At 42.8% G+C, this 23,212-nt stretch overlaps 3 protein-coding genes across 7 annotated transcripts in view; 1 reads left to right on the top strand and 2 right to left on the bottom strand.

The window, feature by feature from the left end:
* Positions 1 to 23,212, bottom strand: part of LOC6031549 (leucine zipper putative tumor suppressor 2 homolog) — a 66,236-nt gene that overhangs the window by 8,517 nt on the left and 34,507 nt on the right. For 4 of the 5 annotated variants that reach the window (XM_038249236.1, XM_038249232.1, XM_038249237.1 and 1 more), the window contains exon 3: positions 6,296 to 6,385. The gene's annotated coding sequence lies outside the window, so the exon portion shown is untranslated. Of the gene's footprint in view, positions 1 to 6,295; positions 6,386 to 6,831; positions 7,250 to 23,212 lie in introns of those variants that run through there. The other variant, XM_038249235.1, reaches the window with a different exon arrangement.
* Positions 695 to 1,930, bottom strand: LOC119766528 (cathepsin B-like). Its single transcript, XM_038251163.1, has 2 exons — positions 1,890 to 1,930; positions 695 to 1,810 (listed from the first exon to the last, which is right to left on the bottom strand). Exons 1-2 carry the CDS (start codon positions 1,928 to 1,930, stop codon positions 826 to 828), a joined length of 1,026 nt encoding a protein of 341 aa, XP_038107091.1. The 3' UTR covers positions 695 to 825.
* On the top strand, positions 2,978 to 3,805 carry LOC6031545 (cathepsin B). The gene has a single exon (XM_038249238.1). It carries the CDS (start codon positions 3,010 to 3,012, stop codon positions 3,787 to 3,789), a length of 780 nt encoding a protein of 259 aa, XP_038105166.1. The 5' UTR covers positions 2,978 to 3,009; the 3' UTR covers positions 3,790 to 3,805.

Here is a 23,212-nt window from a genome sequence, read left to right as displayed (position 1 = left end):
GTTTACATTAGGAACGAGCAGGATAAACTCTTTGTTCACACTTCAGCGTCAGCCCTTTTGCAATGTTTTGCTTGATTTGTTTTGTTTGCTCAAGTACGACTCAAGGTCATACCCAGTCACGAAATATTCTAGCAGAGCTGGTTCTGCCAGAATCCTGCTAGAACGGTGGAACATTTCTGCTAGAATGCTGTAAGAATATCCAGCTCTGTGAGAACTCTGCTAGAATCCTGCTAGAACGTCGTGACTGGGTAGCAAGAGAAAAGAGAGACTCTTTATCAGCGATGGAAAAATCATCATCAAAAGAAAATCTTTGGACGTTCATCAAGAGAAAAAATCCAAAAGGAGCATGGCTCTCCTCTCTCGCGCACGAAAGATCGGTAAAAGGAATCTAAAAAAATCATCATCTTGATTATTCGGCGGAACATCTTTTTCACTACTACACTTGCATGTGTAACGTCACAGGTCGAAAAATGAACTGTCACTTTTTGTAGTTGGGCAATGATTGTAAACAAAGCGGAATAAATAATTTTAAGTGATGCTAACAAGGAAAATCACAAAAAATCATCCACAGATTGATTTTTTTTAGAAGTTCGGGAGCGATTTTCTTTTGCGTGATTTGCCTCCTCTCTTTTTTGCGGGTGAAAAAAGTTCGCAAGCGAAAATGATTTTTTTTTGCGATTATTCCATCCCTGCTCTTTGAATTTATTTATCACTTCTTTCGTAAAGAATTCTTTCAACGCTGAATTTGAGTAAAACAATTGCTTTTTATTACTGCTTCACTTTTTTATTTCTGCCCAAACCGACCCCCGTCGCAGGCGGGTCGTATTAGTAGTTGGGCATAGCAGCGCGTACACTGGTCTCAATGTTCAAATGGTTTTGGCCACGCAGAATCTTGGCGATTCCTTCATCACCCCAGCCATGGCCAAAGGTGTTCACGATCAACCAGTACGGGGTCTCGTTGTAATTTCCCCAGCCAATAATCTTGACGGAGTGCTTGTTCAGGTACGGCCCATTTCGGTGGATGTACACCCCTTCGCCACTGAAGGTCGCAAAGTCCAAGAACATATCGATGCTTGCTTCAACAGGTCCATTTTTGAAAATTTCATTCTGGATTTGCTGTACGTTAGGCATCACTGTGTAGTATTCCAGTCCCTTCTTCTTGTTGAAAGCAACGGTACCAGATGCTCCAGGAACGCAACGAATCGGACAATCCTGTCCAATGCAGGAGTTGGTGAACGTATACGGCAGACAATCCTCGTTCACGATGCCGACCTTATTCCAGTACTTCCAAACCGCAACAGGATCTCCACCGCGACACTTGTCCTTCTGATAGATCGGGCAATCCGCACAACAGCTGATCACATCGAACGCACTGAAGACCATATTGGAGCTGTTGGTCGCAATGCAGGTACGATCGGTCATCACAGCTGTCGGCACCAACGCATAGCTGGAATCACAACATCCCTGGTCCGGAACGCGTCCCACGCTGGGACACTGAGCCCAGTAGTCACGGGCATCGAACGTCACCGGGAAGTTACCATAGACAGCTTGGTTTGCGTACTTTCCCTGTTGTTGCTGCTGCTGCTGCGGACGGTACATAGATCCCGAGTAACGGTTGTACTCCTCTGAGGAATCGGAACCCGATGAGTAGGGATTGCGACGACGCGCGGCGTTGTTAGACCCGGCGGCCACAGCCGAAGCCAACAGCAGACCGGACAGAACAACAGTTATCGGATTCATCTCCACGCGAAGACTGCTGGCGATCGATTGGTGATCGTAAGATTTTATACTCTCTTCGGCGATCGCAGTCCTGATAAGAAATACAGTTCAAAACGCGATAAGGATTTCGCTTGTTTTCCTGGCTTGACCAACGACGTACGGTCATTCACTTCAGCGGATCTCGCGGGGATTGCAACTGATGATCGCGCATTGTCCTATCATAGACAGCAGGTCTCGATCGAATGAAAGTATAAAATCTTGAAATCGACATTCATTCACCGGCAGTCTTTGTGCGGTGATGATTCAGCTAACTCTGGTGTTGTCTGGCTTGCTGTTGGCCTCAACCGTAACGGCAGCATAGGACCCATTCCGGTTCAGGGTTGTTGCGATTCCAGCTATTCGCTGATACCTGCGGCTGTGATGACCGATCATACCTGCATAGCGACCAACAGCTCTAAGATGGCTTGGAACCACTGCTCTGCTGTGAGCATTGCTGGAACTTCCGGGAGGAAAATGGATTTGGTGGAGATTCGGCTGATGTTTGGAAGTATTGATCTACGATTGACATAACAAAACGATGAGTGTTTTCCATGTATTCGTACACAACCTTAAGATCACTGGTTGGCCTGACCTATGCATACTCTAGCGACTGTAGACAGCAGACCTGTCCGAGTCGATGCGCTAGTTCAAGTTCTTCATTTGACGCACGCACCAAGTGGCCCAACTGTCCGGGCATTGCACGTGCTCTCGATCACGGAATGCTGTTATGGCAGCTACGCTCTGATTCCAACCTCGGTCATAAAGAGCGATAAACGCAAGGGCTTGATGTCCTTTACACTGCACTCAGACGTACAGGAAATGACAATAGGTCCGGTTGAGGCCACTTTTCAAATGTACTTTGACTTTGCGACATTCGAAGGCAATGGAATCTAACGTCACGTGGAGGGACCACTTCTTGGAGTTTACCATGTCAAAATCGTTGGGTGGGGTACTCAGGGTGGTATTGATTACTGGCTCGTCAGCAGTAGCTTTGGAAAAAAGTGGGGTAAAGGAGGCTTCGGAAAGTTCTTACGTGGAGGAGTACCTGAAGGGTTTTTTTAAATGATTGTTTCAGTGAACGTGAATAAATATCTTGCTTTGCCTCAATAACCACATATTTGCTTTACAAAATTACTCCCACACGCAACCGAACGTGACATTCCTCACAAAAGTAATGCTGATATGACCAGTTGTTCCTGGGTATAAAACCACCCCCGTTGATCCAACACTCTTAGTCTCTCATGAGTCACAATGAAATTAATACTTATATTACTATCCTGGATCGTTGCATCCACCAGTGCCCAACTAATCCCAACCTCGTTCGACGCTCGGACGCGCTGGCCGAACTGTCCCTCGATCGCTCTGATCCCAAACCAGGGCTGTTGCAATAGTAGCGCCTTCCAGATCCCGGCTGCCGTCATAACCGATCGAGCCTGCATCCGTTCCAACGGAACAAGCACCCGGACTTACAGTGCGTACGATGCGCTCGCTTGCTGCACGGATTGTCCGTTTTCCCAGCTGTTCAAGTGTGCCGGAGGAGATCCGTTGAAGGTCTGGAACTACTGGGCTACGACCGGACTGGTGTCGGACAGCTGCATGCCGTTCTCGCTGAGCCCGCTTTGTTTGGGGTTCAACTGTCCGCTGTTGTGTGCTCCAGGGTACGCGGGATCGATTGTCGGTGACAGAAAAAAGGGTTTAAAAGTGGTAACGGTAGCGCCATACGTGGACGCAATCCAGTCTGAAATCATCCTGAACGGTCCAGTTGAAGCTAGCTTTGACCTGTACTTAGACTTTGTGCACTTGAAACAGAGTCAGGTGTACAACTCGCGTAGCGGACCAAACCTGGGTAGACAATCCGTCAAGATCATCGGATGGGGAGTGGAAAACGGTACCGAATATTGGCTGATCACCAGTACCTTTGGCATTGGTTGGGGCAACCAGGGAACCGCCATGTTCTTGCGGGGCGTAAATCACCTCGGTATTGAATCGCACGTCCATTGTGGAACTCCCAATGTCGAATTAGTGCATTAAAAATGTGTTCAACAAATTTCGTGTTTGTGTATTTCTTTACTGAGTTTACTCTCCCAAATGATCGTGAATATTGTAACCACTGTCCCAGAGGGAGAGACCCTCATCTATAGTAAACCACGGCTAGTGTGACGAACCAGTCGCGCACATTACGCAACCAACCGTGGGTTCTCGACCGTTACAGTTCTTCCATCTCCCCCAGGAGGGGTCCTGTGTGCCGGAGGGAAGGGTCCACTGAAGGTTCACCGGCTGACCATCCAACCAGCCCGGGCAGAGTTCTCACGGTCTCTAACGAATCAACCGCGAGAGGTCTCAGGAGGCTGTGCGCTGCGCTACCATGACGACCGAAGCTGGTGGGGTCCTCCTGAGAGAGAAGTGGCCGAGCAGGCAGAAATGCCCAGACGTAATTTATTTTATTGCCTGGCAGCTATATTTTGCTTTGTTGTTGTTTTGGAAGTGATGGTGGACGACGCCACAACGTTCGCGCGGTCTGCTGATCCCTTGCGCACGTACATTCACACACACAGACAGGGGAAACGGGCCTCTCATGAATGTATGTTGTTTACTGTTAATGTAGTAAAAATAACAACAAAGCAGGCTCTGGCGGGGACGAGTGACGGGCGAAATCCGCGCGAACCATTCGCATCGTCGGGGATATTCATTCATGCTGGGGTCATAGGGGAGGTTGACCAGTTTGATAAAACCTAAATCCCGATTTTTTTGACACTGACTATTGTCAAATAAATGGTTCCACTTTAAGATTGACACCCCTTTCACATGGCACTCGAATGCACAACAAATAATGAAATGACCACTCCCCCCTTATTCGGATCTTGCCCAGATCCGCATTAGCAGCACAACAAAATCGAAAACATTTGCATCGGCTCGGCAATTCAGAGGGATCGCCCCGAGGCATGCTGCAGTGAACTAAATCTCCAACGCAGTCGCCACCATCATCATCGTCGCCGCCGCCGCCTCCTAAGACTCATAATGGTCTCACAGCTCGACTTTTTTTTTCAGGCAACCCCAAAACTTAATTATAGGATTTATGAAGCGCATTCGACTTGGAAAACGATTGCTTGGATCACCCTCTCAAGTGTAGATTGCGATCGCCATTCGTCGCCATAATGGCGACGATCCAGATTTTGACAGTTCTGGATAACTTCCTGCAGCGCAGAGCCCCGCTAAAAGGTTGTCGTCATTCTGCAATCATGTGCAAAGTATGTGCCATGGTGAACTACAATGGTGGTTGGCCTTGAACCCAGGGATCTGACAGGCATGCACTTTCCCGAAGTCACCGCCAGCGGCGCTGTCAATGTTGTTTACGTGGGGTTTTTGAAAAGGTAGTATGAAACAAATTAATTAATTTTTATGTAAAAATTAATTAATTTTAAGTTTTAAATATCTTCTGTTTATATATTAAAGTAAATGGCAAGTATTACGTGCAGATTTCCTCATTTATTATTTATAAGACCGATAAACAAAGTTGTACTAGAACAACACGTAACATTAAACTAAAAATTGAATATATTCAGTGTCCTTGAAACAAAATTAGCTTTGTAAGATTCTTCCTGACTGTTGGTTTAAATTTAATTACACTTGTAGAATACTCAGTTAATTAACATTTAAACATAATTCAACAACGAGTTGGAACAACATATTTCGATGATTATTCATTGCATCCTGTTCCAAAATGTGATTTGCTAGTAATTACACCAACAAAACCGCATTTATAGAAAAAAGAAAGCAAACTGAATAAATGTCGTCAACAGTGACATTGACATAGTCAAACATACGTGTGCTATAAGTCCCTTAAATATTAAAGTTCAAATCTGAGGTTAAACGTAAATCTTAAAAAAAAACTACAATTGCTACAAGTTATTTGAATATTAATTTAAGTTCAAATCTGAAATTAAATGTAAATCGCTTGAAAAAAAAAAACTTGGTGATTAAAAAAAAAGTTTTTATTTTTAACAATTCATGTGCATACAACATTTTCAAAAACCTCGCTGCAAAAACTTGGTTCGATCTTGGTTCGATTTTGACTTCACTCGCTTTGTATGTGGATGACAGTCGTGACGTATCCGTGCTTGAACCGCGATCTATGGCGGCAAGCGAAACACGTGTGCGAACCCGCGAAACCGTATGGTCAGTTGATTTCGTTAGTCTAAGTAACGGCTTAAGCGGATCATAGAGGCGCCAGCAGCGGTGGCATAATGAGTCAGCTGTTGACTTGGCAGCTGTGCCTACCACGACAAAGGTGACAACACAAGTCGCTGGAGGTAAAACAATCGTAAACTGTGAAGTGTGGTTCCCGCTAGTTGGAGTTTATAGCAAAAAAGTCTGGGTATTAGAAGCTGCTTTCCCCGAGAGGTCGAATCAGGTTAACGAATCAGAAAGTCGGAATCATCAATTCACTGCTATTGGCACCTTCTACGGTGATAAAATCAATCAACACCGCCATTATGGCGGCATTGCCATAAAAAAGGCCTTCCCTTAAATCACTCACCTGACGTTTCAACCACGCCCGAGCACGTCCCCTTCACTCTCACTCTCACAGGATCGTTGACGTTTGCGGTTGCAACATGTACGCGGCGATCTGTAAACAAAGCGAAACAAATAGATAAACGTCAGATTAGTTCTGTACGGTGATTCGATGTGGTAAAATAATATTGTACCAAGGCACGTAGCTTGGTGTTGTGACAGCGGTAAAGGCGCGCACTTCACTTGATGGATGTTATTTGTTTACTATTTACTACCTCTGGCTACTGGACTATCAAGCGGTACAACTCGTGAAAAAAGCAGAGTTGTTTTTCACTGAGCCCAAACATTGGAATATGTACCGAGTAGATCTTCATTTCGCTAGTTTGGCAACACTGGTTGTACCACAACAAATTATCCCGAGGCGTATGGCTAAATTCAAAATTTTTGTGTTTTTTTAAAGACTTCATCGCACAAATTTAATGGCACATGTTAGGTTGACATTTGGCGAAGACGTATCAATCCCCGTCAATCTTTTCACCTTCATGGCATGAGAAAACTTACCAATGAAACGTTTCAAAAAAATCCACAAAAATGTAAATGTAACAATACGGCTGCCAGTATCATTTTTTGTTTTGTTTAGCCTAAGGTTTCTTTAACCAAAATTTGGCCATTCGTCACTATGGCAACTGCTCTGAAGCAGGACTGTGATTTGTTGAAAATTAACCGACGAAAAGTTCCGACTCCAACTGTTCTTGGATCACTGCCAGTGTCCTCGAGGGGTGACATTAATTAGAACGGACACCGCCGCTGGACCACTCCTTTTTCTACAGCTTGACCTTTGCCAAGATCAACCAATCAGCAATCCAGGCAACATGTTGCAGTAGGCTCGTCAATGTCTACCAGATGTCTGCCCGGACTTTGCGGTGATCACTACAGCAGGACTGCTCTCCAATGATCCGCAGTCAGATCTCGCCGAGGAAAAAAACTTGATTGATTACATTGACGAGATGTAGCGGCGGCGCGTGAAAAGGTTGAACTCTCTTCCTCTCGGCGTCGGAACACATGAGGAGCGATATCGATCTACGCGATGTCGAGAAGGTGTCCGTCGAACAACTCTCACACGAGTTCTCCGTGTAGTAATGGATTTGAATGCATAATTAATCACTTTGCCTGCAGGTCGAGGATCACCGTGACTCTCCGTGGACGCGCAGTTGTTATAGAGTAATGACTTGGTAATTACAAGATTGGGCTTGTTTGTTTGTCCGCTGGAACACCCCCCGCATGTAAGGGGACTCCCGCAGGCTAGAGGCCCACCTATTTGGTAGGGGGATACGGTTAAACAACCGCCCATCAACCCAAATAGGCCATCACTGGAACACGCGCGCGTCGAAATAACGTCTAATCTTGTAGGAGATAGGACGCGGAATTCTGCTACCTCATCGCACACACCACAGGTTCTTCTACATTGGCTTGCAAAAATTAGAAAATTCCAAAATAGCTGTTTGACCCCCATGCAATCAAACAATTTCCTCTCAAACCTAACCTATTTCTTCGGCACGTTCGTTGTTCCGAGGCTGTATTGACGAGACCGCAATGACTTCGTTACCTCCTTCTTCTACCGAAGTCGGTAACGACCCCGGGTCTGCTCGGCAGCGGGTGAGCGAGAACTCCATTAATCTGCGACCTCCTGGTGCGAGCGAGCGCTCTCTTCGCGGTTATGTGTCTAAGAACACGTTGCTGAACGACGTTCACTTCTCGCGAAGATAAAAAGCGGAGGTACTAGAACTCTGAAGTGGCTCGTTGCATAAATTCAGCGCATCTGTGAGGCAAGACCTGGTGAGTCATCGCACGGAAAGTTCAGAGCTGAAATGTTTCGGTGTATTTAGGTGAAAACGACGTTTCGACAGTCAACGATGGCTTCGCCAGGGGCTCTGCTCACCAGTGTTGCCAGAGAAACGTATTTCATTATTCAACTACGCCTATTACGCCATGGAGCATCCCTTCGACTGACAGCTTCTCCGCCGCAGGGGTGTACTCGCTCTTCGTAGCTGTCAAAGTGCGCTAAGGTCTCCACCGCTCACGGGCCCCACCAAAAGGCTGCAATTTAAGGTTCGTCCAGCTGCACAACTCAATCACAGTGCTCCTCGGAAATTGAAGGCGCAAATAACGGCTCGAAGAAATGTGTGTTCATTGGTCGTCTGCGAGGCGAGTTGTGTGCTCGCTCGCTCCAAAAGTTCGTGAAAGGTCAACTCTAATTTGACATTGATCGTCGCCGTACCGCTTCTTGCAATCCCCGACCGAGGTTGATTAAAAGTGAGTGTTCCGTCGTGGTCCGATCGTTGCTGCTGCAGCAGCTGACATCATTACGGCCACTCTGCGTACTCGGCCAAACTTCCTTTCAATTATCGCCTCGAGAGCGATCTTCTCTTTTGTTACTTCTTTGAAGTTTTTTTTTTCGTTGGGTTGAGGTTATGTAGGTCTACTTACGCTTTCAGTTCGCGAACGCAGTTGGCATTGACAGATTGATCTGATCAGAGTGCGATGAGAACACAAGCGAAAGTGAGCGCGCACAGCCGCCGTCGTAGCCTACTGGGTGAAGCACGTCGCGACACGCTTAAACGGGTCTGATCCAACATGACGGTTGGTAAAGGGACGGCGGGAAGCCTCCGTCATTACCGGTAGTAAATAAACCGCATAATTACACACGCGCGGGTACAGCAGCAGCGGGTGACAGCTGGACGGAGGTGCGGCTTGCCGCACGGCACGAGGAAATTCAATTTCATTGAGATGATTTATCATTATCAAATCGCGCAGCTCGGTCAGTAATGACTTGATTGGCCGCGGGTTGCCTCCCTGCTTGGCTGGTTGGCTGGTTGGGGTAGACCAGCATCCGTCTTCTTGTACGACGACGATGACGACGTCCGTGATCTGGAGCGATACGGAGCAGTCTGTCCGTCGTCTTGAGCTTCGTTTTGTTTTGTTTTTGTGATTAGCTACTGAGTGAGCAAGGTGAAGAAATCACGTGACTGGAGGAAATAATTGCGATGGATGCACAAGTCGAGTTGTGCCTTTTCGTAGACTGATCTACTGTCACGTTTCAACTACGATTAAATTTTAATGCATTAAATGAACTGTTCTCGTATTCTGCTGAAAATACTCGATTTATTATTGTAAATTTGCAGGGCCCCGGCGATGGCCTGATATGAGCTACCGAACAACATGAGCAATATGGCGTCGTTTGTTTACAAACATGAGAATGTTTGTGGACGAACCGAAAAATTTACTTTTTTGTAAAAAAATCTATAACCATTGTGCAATAACATTAAGTCTTACAAAACAGACACAATTTCGTTAAATTCTAGACCACAATTTGTTTTATAATTATTTTTCAATTTAAACCACTTTTATCGCGATTCTGATCAAGATTGCACATCAAATCATCGTGCCTTAAGTGTATCTTTAGTTTTCACATCGATTCGCTGTAGATTCGTGTTTCAATTTTGAAATTTAGCATAATTTGAAATTTGTTGCAAAATTCTCTACTTCAGCCATGTGCAACAATTTCCACATCACCCATGCGGGAAACCGATAATGGGGTAGTTCATGCGTTCCAAACTGTCAAAATTCCAAAACGTCATTGCCAATCTTCGGTTCGCTGCTTTTGCTCGTGTTTGAAGTTTCGGGCCGAGACTCTGTAAATTTGATAATAACTCATATTTCTTCTCTAAATAATTTCTTTTCTAAAAAGATGCTACATTCAATAGAGAGGCAAAAGCTCTTGAGGTAGTAAAGAGTAAATTTTCTCCACCGGTTATCTTGATAAATCACAAAAGAGTGCTGAGAGAAAAAAAAGCTCAGCCGACAATAGAAATTTTATGAGCTCCAGTGCATTCTCGTCAGACCAGAATACACTTGGGAAATATTTTTGTAAAATGCTTGTAGAAGGAATACGAAAAACTTTTAGAAAAAGTGCAATTACTCAGAAATGTTCACAAAAAGTTGCTCTACTGGTAGGTGTACTTGGTTTTAGTGAATTTCAAGAAAAGCTCCAGATTATCCAGCAACATTCAGACACGTCCGCGACACGTATTTCCCCAAGGCATTTTTCTCTCAACATTCTACGAAAGCTGTCAGCTAACAAAATACAACTCAATAATCTGTGATGTTCTAGCCTCTTCCGGACTGCCGAAACCCTTGACCGCAATACCCAAGGCCACCGGGCGCGGCCAACAACCGAGGCGACCCTCCGCGGTCGTACTAATAGGCCCGCGTAAACCGCTCATAAATCAGCAACGGGGCGCGATCTCGTTCGCGCGCTAATTCCAGTGTTTTCGGGCTGGTTTCCAGTCCCGAATTTGTGCATAATTTTCCCATAAATTTTCGATCGATTTCGGGCGCGCTGGGTCGAAAATGTGTAATATGTTAATTAGCGACGCGGGGTGACGAGTAAATTAGAGTTGGTTGGCCCTCCCAGGTTTTGAAGGGGGCAGGGGGGGCAGAACCTACTCGTGGTCTGTCTCAGCAGGTGGGGGTATTCCCGTGGGGGGTTACCATTCATCAACCCGCGATAGATTCCAGCTAGTTGGTGGTCTGGAAGGTTTTTCGACGAAGGATTTGAGATACTTTAAAACAAGATGCAAAATATGAGAAATTTGGCCTGTATCCGGGAAACCATGAATCACATCAATTTCGATAGCTATGCTCAACCTCAATTCAACTGCAATACGGCATTGCAAAATCGTTCATTGCTAAATCCTTCATGCTAGTAAATCACAACGCCTGCTGCGGTGCATTCTACCTTCCCGAGAATTGCGCGTTGACATTTGAGCCGACAGACGCGCTCGAAGATCGATGATCATGCCGCGACACTTATTTTTCCAAGATGGCCGCCACGACGCGTCTTGTCAGAATCGTTCCGAAGGTGAAAGTTGTTTGCGTCTCCAATTTCCACGCCGCAGTGATCACCTGGCAGGACCCTCGTTGACCCACTGAACCATTCTGCGTGATGATCGTGTGACTTGACCTTCTTGCGCGTTGATTGCGCTCGCGGGCTTTGTTGAACTGTCAAAAGTACATTAAGAGACTGGCGCTGTTAAAAGTATGGCGCCAACAACGCGCGTCGCCTCTTTTGCGTATCGAAATAATGACCAGCGACGCAGAGTCTAGTTACCGCGATGCGAGATCTTGATGCGCGGTGACGCAAGGCCGACAGGGGCCAGCTCTGGCGTACACCATTTCCTCTGTTCGCACCAAAGCATTACTTCGATGGCCGCGTAATTGATAAAAAGCCGATATTGATCCACTCCGGCCCGGTCTTGTGGGGAGGTTATCGAGAATCAAGAGCACCGGGTATTATGAACCGGCATACAATGCCATAAGGCCTGGTGATCGAGTGGTGAACAGACTCGTTGTTGGCGTAACACATCGTGGAGAGTTGTGTTGTGTACGTTTGGGGTGAATTTTAATGAGTGGGCTCGGTAATATAAATTACTAGTTCCTTGCGAAGCTTGAACGCGCAACACTGACGAAATCGATCACCGGGATCGAGCGGGTGTCGTTGATCGATGTTCTGAAATTAGTTTGGATTAGGTGGAATTTTTACAGCTTCCCAAGTATGGTAACTCACGATGAGCAACCTTATCTCATGAACACGTCTTTTACACCCAAATAAAACTCCGCTGATATTCATTAACGATCAAGCTTCGTAGTCATTCGATGTCAGTTTGTCTGCAAACAAATTGCAAATTTTTCAGTACGGAAGTCTAATTAGATGGCAGAGCGTACGCTTCTGATATCCGTTTTTGTAGCTTATGTCGAAGTTGATAAAGAAATTGTAGAAGGGCAAGTATCGAAAAATCGTTGACCTGAGCGCAATCAGGTTCCTTAATTAATTGAATTGATCACCCTAATGCGATCAATCATTTTCACTTGCTGTGTAAACCGCACATTAACGGTAGCGCCACCGCACGTGGTTACTGGTTGCCGGCAGAGGTGGTGTGACCGGTTGATTATCATCGCATCCTCCGGACAGGCACGCGTCCGGTTGATATCGATACATGATCGAGATCACCTACCCTTGGCTTATATCGTTCAATGTGAGTTTACGAACCCTCTCGGTTTCACTCTAAAGCAAGATTCATAAAACTGGCACCACTGTTGATAAAAAACAGAGTTGCGGTTTTCGCTTTCGACCTAAACCTGCTATCGTAATTAATCATGCATGCGTTTACCTCGATCTCACACACTTTCGTCGCGCGCCAATCAGAAGCTTCCAGGATGTCTGCTCAGTAACTTTCCCACCGCGGCAATGTTGCCATCCGCTACTATGTTGCAAACGATCTAACTTTATGGCAGCCATCGCGCCGCACCACTCTAATTGCCGCCTGATTTATTTTTATGCGCTGGAAGCGTTTTTAATGGGTCTCCTCTCTCGGTTTATTATTTTTCCGAGTAGGTTGATCAAGTACACGCGGCGAGTGCGTATCGCATTACCCGGACCATCTGACGGACTCCGGTGGTGATTTACGGCCGCACTCTCCTTTCGCCGCCCGGGGGCGACCCCGAGCTATGCGAGGATCAGTTTGCTAGCAACGCTTGCATAATTGCTGTTCGACTGGCAGCACTGCAAGTTTTCTAATAAAAGACAATTTAGACCTCCAAGCTTAAGTGTTGGCAACACTGCTTCTACAACATTGTTGCAACTATACCTTTCCCCAATGGAGTTCTATACCATCAACACTTCTGCCGACATCGCCGGACCCGCCAAGGTGTTGTGAAAGTTGCCATCTCCTGGACCTTCCGGCGTCCGTCCAGAGTAGGCTTAGGCTAATCGCGATGGCGGCGGCGGCGTCAGTCACAAAGTAGGCTTTGCGCGGATCATCATCATCATTATGATGGTGGTTTCTACAGATCCACGCGCGCACACCTTGTTTGTGGATCGCCGTCGTCACTGCAAAGTAGTAGCAGCGTTGGCATCGTTTTTTGGGGGTGGGCGGGTGCGATGGCCTCCGTCATAAAGCAGATTTACATGTGGCGAGCGCGAGATCGGGACTCTTTTTCGATTGATGATGCCGACAGTATCTCAAATCCTAGTATGGTACATGTGCACGATATAATGTGAATTGTGGTTCTCAAATTCATGAACACAAATTTGGGAATCGATTATAACTCAAAACCCTGGTATTTTTGAATTAATCTAATGATGAGAATGGATTCAGTAGATAAAATTACATTGAAAATGGTCAACTACATTGAAGAAGCAGACTTCTTGAACATTCTGCAAAGCATTTTTGACCAAACAGAAACATTATTTTTAGAATGTCAATAAATATGCGTAGGAACAAGCAAATTTCAGAAACCAGGAGTTTTTCAGAAAGGGGAAAATACATGAATTTTTAAAGACTGTGAAGTCACGCTCGTTTTTTTTAATGCATGCTTTTTGTTCAGATTATTTCTATTTTTAATAATTGATGATTTTTTTCTTTATTTTGATTAAATAATGGTTGTGAAATCAAATTTCGTTTAACATTCCTAATAATGTTTCTGTGTCTTTCATGTTAGTTGTGACTTATTATGTGTTAACCTTGTGTGTGAAATACATAAAGGTACACAGAAAAAAATATTCCTGTACATTTACATTATTTATCATGTACCAAAAGGTATCATGATAAATGATGTATATTTACATTAGATTTGTCGGAAATTTACATGTTTTTTATTGTAAATGTTCCCAATCAAAATCTTGTGAAATCGTGTAATTTTCCAATGAAAATAATGTAAATTTACCAAAGCAAAACAAAATTTTCTGCTCCGTTGAATCTAGAATCCGATGTAGTTTTAGATTTCTAGATTCAACGGAGCAATTTGTAACTTATAAAGTTATTGTTCTTATAATTTGAATTACCGTCGTCAGGGGAGAGATTGCGTCTGGGGGGTGAGATTGGGTCATACAAATTTCAGCTTTTTTGTATGACCCAATCTCACCCCCCACACCCCATGTTACCCCTGATGACGATATGTATCATCTAACATTTAAAAAGTTCATTGTGTAAAAAATACTAAATTGTTTCGAAATATCATCATCAAACCAAAGATTCTTTTTCATTAGCTGTAGACCATAAATTATTTCTGACCTGTGACAACGTCTGGCTTACCTTCGACCTTAACGGTGACGGGGGCGGTCTTGATGCCGCTGGTCATAATCCGAGACACCTGCAGACGTTCGCGAAGCTGTTAACTGCATTGTTACCTATGGCAGTGGTCGCTGGTAACGACGTCATCATCTTCGACGCTTAGAACTCCTTCGGGATGACTGGTGGTTGTAGGTGGTATCCGTCCACTGCCGGTTGTCGACCGTCAGTTCTGGCCTGGACATCACTGACACCACCTCAAGCATCGAGCACGTCTGGTTGATGTGTGGTCTCTGATCGTTTTAACTCTCCCGTTGGTTTCTGCTCCTCCTTAACAAAAACAACCCGGTGAAAGTCTGCCAACGATGATCATCAAGGAGCAGCTGTTGTCGCTCAAGAAAGCAACCGACCGATGGCCGCATCATCACACTCCTCTTGATTGAGACTGAACCCTGAGGCACCGTCTGCAATGAAATCAATTATTCAATAAATAGTTCAGCAAATTCACCTTAATAATTGCAAACTGCAGCCGTTTTAGCTGCGAATGCGCCATTAAAAGCAGCGAAAAATAGTGGGTTCCTCCCGTCGTGCAAGTTTGCCGTCCCGTGTAACCCTTGTCCGTAACCTGCTCAGCGCCGTCCCACTCGTCCACGGCGACAAACGTTTCGATTAACCGGCTGCAGTTCCGTCATTGCAGCGGATAATTCAATTTTGTCTGTGGCGTTGTCGAAGCGGGCGAGAATCGCCTTTAGACTGGCACTACTCTCCGGCAGCCCAGTTCCTGCTTCCGGTAGAACGAGACCACGACCGATTCCATGGGAATATCGTGCTGTTTGGCGAACTCTTTGAGGAATTTCTTGGTGATGGCGAATTGGGTTTTGCTGTACGGTGAAAGTGAATGCAATTCAAATGTTTGTTAATTTAGAAATTTAAGAATAATGTTGATACTTACATCATAGTATCGAAGCAGTTTCAGCCAACCTTAACAAGTCCGCTGGCATCCTCAGACTGTTCCCACGAAAAGCAGTAGTAGACACCGAAATTTTACTTGATCAGCACTGTTTGGGACCTCGTACCAAAACCGCCAGTGACCGCAAACTCTACTTCCCAGAAAGTCTAGGTTTTCCTGGTTCATCCCCACGTCACCATCCGGCATCGTGACCAAAAATGTGTGCCGGATTAACTCAACCGGGACGGCCTCCTCCTTCCTCCTTCAACCTGCGGTACGTGAATGTCGCTTACCATGCCAACATCGACCGGAACTTCCGGCAGCATTCACCGCTAGCATCCTGCAAGAATCGGAGACCTGCTCCGCTTCTTCCCGATTGCCGTCATCCACACAGATTAGTTTTGGTTTTGACCGCGGATCATAACAAAAACATTCTGATTTGACTTTTCTGACAGTAGCGGCTCACGGTCGCGGGCCACTACGACCCCGAGGGGCTTCTTTGATGTGACGATGTTTTTTGGAAGCGAGTTGCATAAACAAAGGCTTAATCATTTAAAAACGATTTAAACTTTACTATTTAGCAAATCTTGCACTTCCGCTCACTTCGCACCAAACAACAATTATGAACAGCAAACGTCATTCAGAATGTCTATTGAAATTTACACGCTTTATCAATTACATGACGCAAGTTTTACATCGATCGTATTCTTTACACGATATTTTTTATTTTTGTTATTGTCAAGACTCGTATAAAAATGTAAATTACCATGAAATTCGAAAATTACATCGAATTAGAATTTACATGACAGCATTTTACATGAAATTTAGCCGTTTACATGATATTTGAGTTTTACATTAAATGAATTTCCATATGAAACACTGTTTACATGTCGTGTACATTTACATATTTTTTTCTGTGTAATTCTCCGCCAACTCACACAGCAGTTGCCCCGACCCCTCTTCGATTTGCGTGAAACTTTGTCCTAAGGGGTCCCTGATCACGAATCCGAGGTCCGTTTTTTGAACATGCGAAAAAGGAGGTGTTTTTCAATAATTTGCAGCCTGAAACGGTGATGGAATAGAAACTTGGTGTCAAAGGGACTTTTATGTAAAATTAGACGCCCGATTTGATGGCGTACTCAGAATTCCGAAAAAAAACGTATTATTCATCGAAAAAAAAAACACTAAAAAAGTTTTGAAAATTTTCCCATTTTCCGTTACTCGACTGTAAAAAATTTTGAAACATGTCATTTTCTGGGAAATTTAATGTACTTTTCGAATCTACATTGACCCAGAAGGGTCATATTTTTCATTTAGAACAAAATTGTTCATTTTAAAATTTCGTGTTTTTTCTAACTTTGCAGGGTTATTTTTTAGAGTGTAACAGTGTTGTACAAAGTTGTAGAGCAGACAATTACAAAAATTTTGATATGTAGACATTAGGGGTTTGCTAATAAACATCACGAGTTATCACGATTTTACGAAAAAAAGTTTTGAAAAAGATGGTCGTCATCGATCATGGCCGTTCATGGTCACCCGCGACAGACACGGACGATGAAACAAAGAGAAACGCAAAATAGTAGTTTATGCAACAAGTTGCAAAAAGAGGATTTTTTCAGCACGAGTCGTACATTTATCCAACGAGGTTCACCGAGTTGGATAAATACGAAGAGTGCTGAAAAAATCAAGTTTTGCAACGAGTTCCATACAACATTTTTTGCAATTCCAAAAAACACACACCGAGTGAAATTTTATGTCAAATTTTCATGTATTTTAAATCAAGTTTAAATCAAGAAAATGTTGAAATGTGTTACTTTTCGAAACAAGTGCTGAAAATTTCAACTTTTCAGCACCCATTTGAGTGCTGAAAAGTAGAACTTTTCAGCATTTATTTTGAAAAGTGTTGCTATTCGATTCTGATATTTTTGGTACAGAAAAGTAGGCTATTTCGTCGTTCAAGAATGACAGGAAAAGTAAGTAGTTTCACGACGGAATTGCAAAAAGTAACTTTTTCAAAACTTTTTTTTTCGTAAAATCGCGATAACTCGTGATGTTTATGAGCAAACCCCTTATGTCTATATATCAAAATTTTCTGTAATTGTCTGTTCTACAACTTTGTAGATCATTGTTATACTCTAAAAAAATAACCCTGCAAAGTTAGAAAAAACACGAAATTTTAAAATGAAAAATTTTGTTCTAAATAAAAAAATGACCCTTCTGGGTCAATGTAGATTCGAAAAGTACATTAAATTTCCCAGAAAATGACATGTTCCAAAGAATTTTACAGTCGAGTAACGGAAAATGGGAGAATTTTTAAAACTTTTGTAGTGTTTTTTTCGATGAAAAATACGTTTTTTCGGAATTCTGAGTACGCCACCGAATCGGCTGTCTAATTTTACATAAACGTCCCTTTGACACCAAATTCTTATCTCATCACCGTTTCAGGTTGCAAATTATTGAAAACACCTCTTTTTTCGCATGTTCAAAAATGGAAGTGGTCGTACCGCCCCTCCGTCACGAGATATCAAAAAACGGACCTCGGATTCGTGATCAGGGACCCCTTAGGACAAAGTTTCACGCAAAACGAAGAGGGGTCGGGGCAACTTTTCCCGATTTCGTGTGAGTTGGCGGAAAATTATCCATAACAAATGTCTCTGAAAGTGTGGTTCAGAAACAATACAACTTATGGTTTGCTCAGTGTACAAAAATTTGAGAAACAATGTTAGCTAGAAAAATAACTGATTCTATAACATGTTTCAGGTTGTCTATTCTTAAAACAGTCCAAAAACATATTTGTAAAATGTGCATTTTGCAATTTCGGCCGATTTTAGCGTGACGTACTATATAGAGTTATCTACGTGCGCATGTATTGCGTGTACGTACACGAAAAAGATTGAGGTTAAATTTTGTCCGGCCAGCAAAATCAAATGGTGCGCTAGTGTGTGTACGCGAAACGCCATAAAGCTCTATTGATGACACCAATGAATATTTTTTTAAGAGAGGTCGAATCGCTTCAAACTCTTCGACAAAGTTGTTACCAGGATCCCAAACTATCAGCTAATCAGATTTTAGAAAAAGTCTTTGAGAGATTAAAAAATTGCAAAACCAAAAAGCACAAATTTTTGGGTAAAATTCCATTTAAACTTCAAAGTAGAAACGACAGCATTTTTCACGGTGTTGTTTTTGGGGAGTTGGAGTCGCTAAATACTCAGAAGCTTGGGATGGAACCGGATTTGAAGAAAAGAACCCGATTCCGAAGTCCTGATCTTGAGTGTGGCCCGTGAACCACTTTCCAAGGTTTAAACACCAACAATTACGGTATTTACGACTTCCAGCGCGTCCTTTATCCTTCTTAACTACCATTTCTCGAAACCTTCAATGACACATTTTTCTTTGCGCGATCGCGGAACACTTTTCCGCGGCGAAAGCCAGCAGATCTGGCCACCCTCGAGCGATCAGGCGCCCCCATTTTTTGTTGCCTGCCAGAAGCTGGCTGCTGCCGTGACTGACGGAGTCGGTCGTCGGTTGGCCCTCCCGAAAAGGTTATTATTTTTAATGATAGCACCTCGGTTCAGCAAACAGCACCAGGACCAGCACTTTGTTTAAGTATAATTTACTCACACTCTCTTTCGCCGAAGAGAGTAGTAGCACACGGAGGGGGAAGAAAAGGAACCGTGCACGATCCGCGACCAAACCGCGGCGATCCCTCCCCTAGGCAGTGTCAGAGGTTTATGCGCGCTGCACAAATTATAATTTGGGGAGTTCTTCTATGCCTTTGCCATCTGGGCTGGCCAGAGGAGGTTAAACTTTTCACGAATTTGCATGCCGAGAAAGAAGAAATGGTCATTTTCCGTGCAATTTTACGAGGTCGCGATAATTGCGGGTTTATGCGCTGCGTTTATCTGGTGAGGCAGTTTTGCACTGTGTGATTATTGTTTTTTTTTTTTTGGCAGAAGAATTTGCTTCAGGAAACACGAAAATTATGGACTGGACAAGTGGTAGTCTCTGCGTGTCATATATTTGTGAGGTTGAAATTATTTAATAAAATTTAAGTGAAACGGCATTTACGGTTCGCACCCAGCATTTTCATTAATTACTAAAGCTGTTATTTCCAAAGTTCATAATAAATATGATTTGTTCGCTGAAATAAATTTTATTTCCGATCTGTATAAAAATTTCATCTGCCACTACAAACAACGCTCTCACGACAAACTGATTCCGTTCTATTCCTTAACATTTGGATGCGCATCCCTTTCACAACTCATGTAATTGGATCGTTTTGTGGTGGGCTCCGCCAGTCGCAGCACGGTATACAACTGATCCATTTAGGCTACCAGCCTCCAACAGTTGTCACGTTTTGTGCTGCCACGAACGGTTTCTTGGCCATTATTCGGGGCAACATAGACAAAGCACATAAATAACCTCGAATGCCCATCACCAGGTTGAGATCGTGAAATTAAGATGCTCTCGTGTCGGTGGCTGCTGGCTGGAGTCGGAAGGTCTGGACTGCTCTATCGGGGCCCATTTCATCGGTCATTGAGCACAGATTTACCGGGGCATTTCGCGTGGAGCAACCAGTTTGCTGCCACCAGGGGATCGTTACACCCAAATAAGGACTGTCGAATACTATTGAGCAGTTCTCTCAGATTTCGGTCATTCGACTTTTTTTTGTATTTTTTATTCAAACTGAAACTTTTTTGGTGCATTCGGTATGCCCAAAGAAGCCATTTTGCATCATTAGTTTGTCCATATAATTTTCCATACAAATTTGGCAGCTGTCCATACAAAAATGATATGTGAAAATTCCAAAATCTGTATCTTTTGAAGGAATTTTTTGATCGATTTGGTGTCTTCGGCAAAGTTGTAGGTATGGATACGAACTACACTGGAAAAAAATGATACACGGTAAAAAAATTTGGTGTTTTTTAATTAACTTTTTGTCACTAAAACTTGATTTGAAAAAACTCTATTTTTATTTGTTTTTTTTATATGTTTTATAGGACATCAAATGCCAAATTTTCAGAAATTTACAGGTTGTGCAAAAAATCTTTGAGCGAGTTATGAATTTTTGAATTAAATACTGTTTTTTTTTTTAAAAAAACGAAATATTGGTCGTAAAAAATTTTCAACTTAATTTTTCGATGCAAAATCAAATTTGCAATCAATAAGTACTGCAGTGAAATTTTCATAAAGTGCACCGTTTTCAAGTTAAATCCATTTTTAGGTGACTTTTTTGAAAATAGTCGCAGATTTTTAATTTTTTTTAAATTAATGCACATGTTTACCCACTTTTGAAAAAATATTTTTGAAAAGCTGAGAAAATTCTCTATATTTTGCATTTTTTGAACTTTGTTGATACGACCCTTAGTTGCTGAGATATTGCCATGCAAGTGTTTAAAAACATGAAAATTGGGTTCTAAAATGAAGCTTTGATTGCTGATATTATTGTTTACAGCGATAAAGCTTATTTTTCTGAGTACAATGACCCTTTGTACGACCACAAAGAGTTTAAAATGGATTTTTAAATCAATTTTGAAAAATTAACCTCGCGGTCCTTCTTGACAGAAAAGCTCCTACTTGACAGCTCGTTCCAAGGGGACCATAGTTGATTCATCGAAAAAATGTTGTCTTGTCAGTTATCAGAAATGGTTTTTAATCGTGTTTTTTACCGTTGTTCATAAAAATTGACATAGGGCTTTAGTACCCAATTGATGTTTTCTATGTCTCACCCAAACAACCCACCATTTTCTAATGTCGATATCTCAGCAACTAATGGTCCGATGTTCAATGTTAAAACATGAAACATTCGTGAAATTTTTAGTTTTTTTCGAAAAAAATGTTTTATTTTTTTTTTTAATCAAGACCAACATTTCAAAAGGACCAAACATTCAATATTATGCCCTTTTGAAATGTAAGTCTTGATTTAAAACATTCGTGAAATTTTCCGATTTTTTCGAAAAAAAAAAAGATTTTAATTTTTTTGAATCAAGACCAACATTTCAAAAGAACCAAACATTCAATATTATGCCCTTTTGAAATGTTAGTCTTGATTTAAAATTTTCGTAAATATTTTTTTCGGAGAGATCGGAAAATTTCACAAATGTTTCATTGAACATCGGACCATTAGTAAATGTGTAAATTTACATCTTTCTGATTGTAATTTCCCAAATTCCTCATAAATTGAGGTAAAATTACATTGAAAATGAGGTTGTGTGTAAAACAAACTTTTAGGATTCAACTTTTGGGTGCAGTGAAGCCACAGGTTACTGAATCCACTCTGGAGTGTCATCCGTAGGTCACGTTCCTTCTGAAAGTGGTTCACGAAGAAGAGCACCGGGGCAAAAATACTACGGCCAAAACGAAATTCGTGCCTAGGTAATAATATTTCAACAAACCTCCCCCTCCCAACTCATGGAGGAGGAGCACCACAGAAATGAATGAAAGGGATCGTGTGTTCTCATTTTCTAACGGCAGCGCTAACGCCATGAACGTGGTCGTGCCAAAGTTACCCCATGCAATCTTTTGGTTACGATCTCTAGAGAATCCAAGCAATGGGAAGATTTTTCTTTAGCCTTTGGCAAATATCGGGAAGAACTTGTCGTCCAGCCAAAAAAGTTGTAACTCAGCTGCGTGGTAATGGCCTTTGCGAAAAAAAGATGTTATGTAAAATTACATGCAGAAATATGTAGTCCATCAGTATGGAAAACCCTCTCGACCTCATTATTTGAATTCATTCTTCCCACTCTTGTACGGTACTTTCCCTTTTTTTATTGTCCTTCGGAAAGAAAATATATTTATCCTTTACCTTAAAGGTTCAAATTCGAAACAATGATTTTCGCCAAATCTGACCAAACTGATAAGCAGAGGCCGCCTTGGCCGAGAGTGTCCAATCGAGAATCCCCCCAAAAAGAAAACCTGTTTTGCGATGCACCGCCGGCCTTACAAATGCAGCATCGCTCTTCTGTAGGGAGACCATTTGGCGGTCGTCGTCCCCGGGCCCGTTTTACTTTCTTGAAGTCGTCGGTCGTGTCAATGTCTTGGCCGGTCGGTTGGCGCGGACTTTGGAAACTGGAAATCACTTTCCGCGCGCTCGCAAAATGCCAACCTGACCGGTGTGCAACCGAAAGATGATGATGATGATGGCGAGAAATGCAAATGTGGGTACGACGAAAACTTTCCTCTTCATCATGTGTGTGCACTTTGAAACTACAAACGAGTAATAATTAAGTAACAAAATGAGCAGATCGACGCCAGTTTGGCGAATTGACGTCGAAAATGGATGCAATATCGGTACATTGAACTGGAGAGTTCTATTGATGGCAAATGTGCCTATATTGGGCCTATGCATTTTCGACCCAAGCGTTAAACATCGATTAGAACAATAGATCCCCGAAATGAATGAAACTCTGCGTACAGCTCGAAAATACAGTCGACTCTCTGGCTGTCGATCTTCTCGATATCAATAATTCTCCATCTGTCGATGAATTCTTCAGACCCTTCAATCTGCATACCGTAAAACGGGGTGACTTTGATAGGTTTGCGATTTTTCTGCAAAATGAAGAGTACAATTAAAATACGTAAGGAATGGTTCAGAAACATACTGACCGTGGTAGAGAAGTGTTCAAAGTACCTCATGAAGAACTTTTCATAAATTTTTGAAAAGTTTATAAAGTTAGTTAACTATAGTTAAGAAAATTTGGATGAAAGTCATTATTTTAAACTTCTCAAAGTGTCATGATTTTCTCAATGAACATGATTTTGAATCGGAAAACGGAATGCATTTTCGGATTCTTTGGACAATTTTCCACTAGGAGAAGGTTAAATAAGTTTGTAAATAATAATTAATATGTGTTTTTGAAACACA

The sequence above is a fragment of the Culex quinquefasciatus genome, chromosome 1, assembly GCF_015732765.1.
Source record: "Culex quinquefasciatus strain JHB chromosome 1, VPISU_Cqui_1.0_pri_paternal, whole genome shotgun sequence".
NCBI classification, from domain to species: Eukaryota; Metazoa; Arthropoda; class Insecta; order Diptera; family Culicidae; genus Culex; species Culex quinquefasciatus.
The sequence above is the reverse complement of the archived record's forward strand: the minus strand, read 5'-3'. Positions and strand labels throughout refer to the sequence as shown.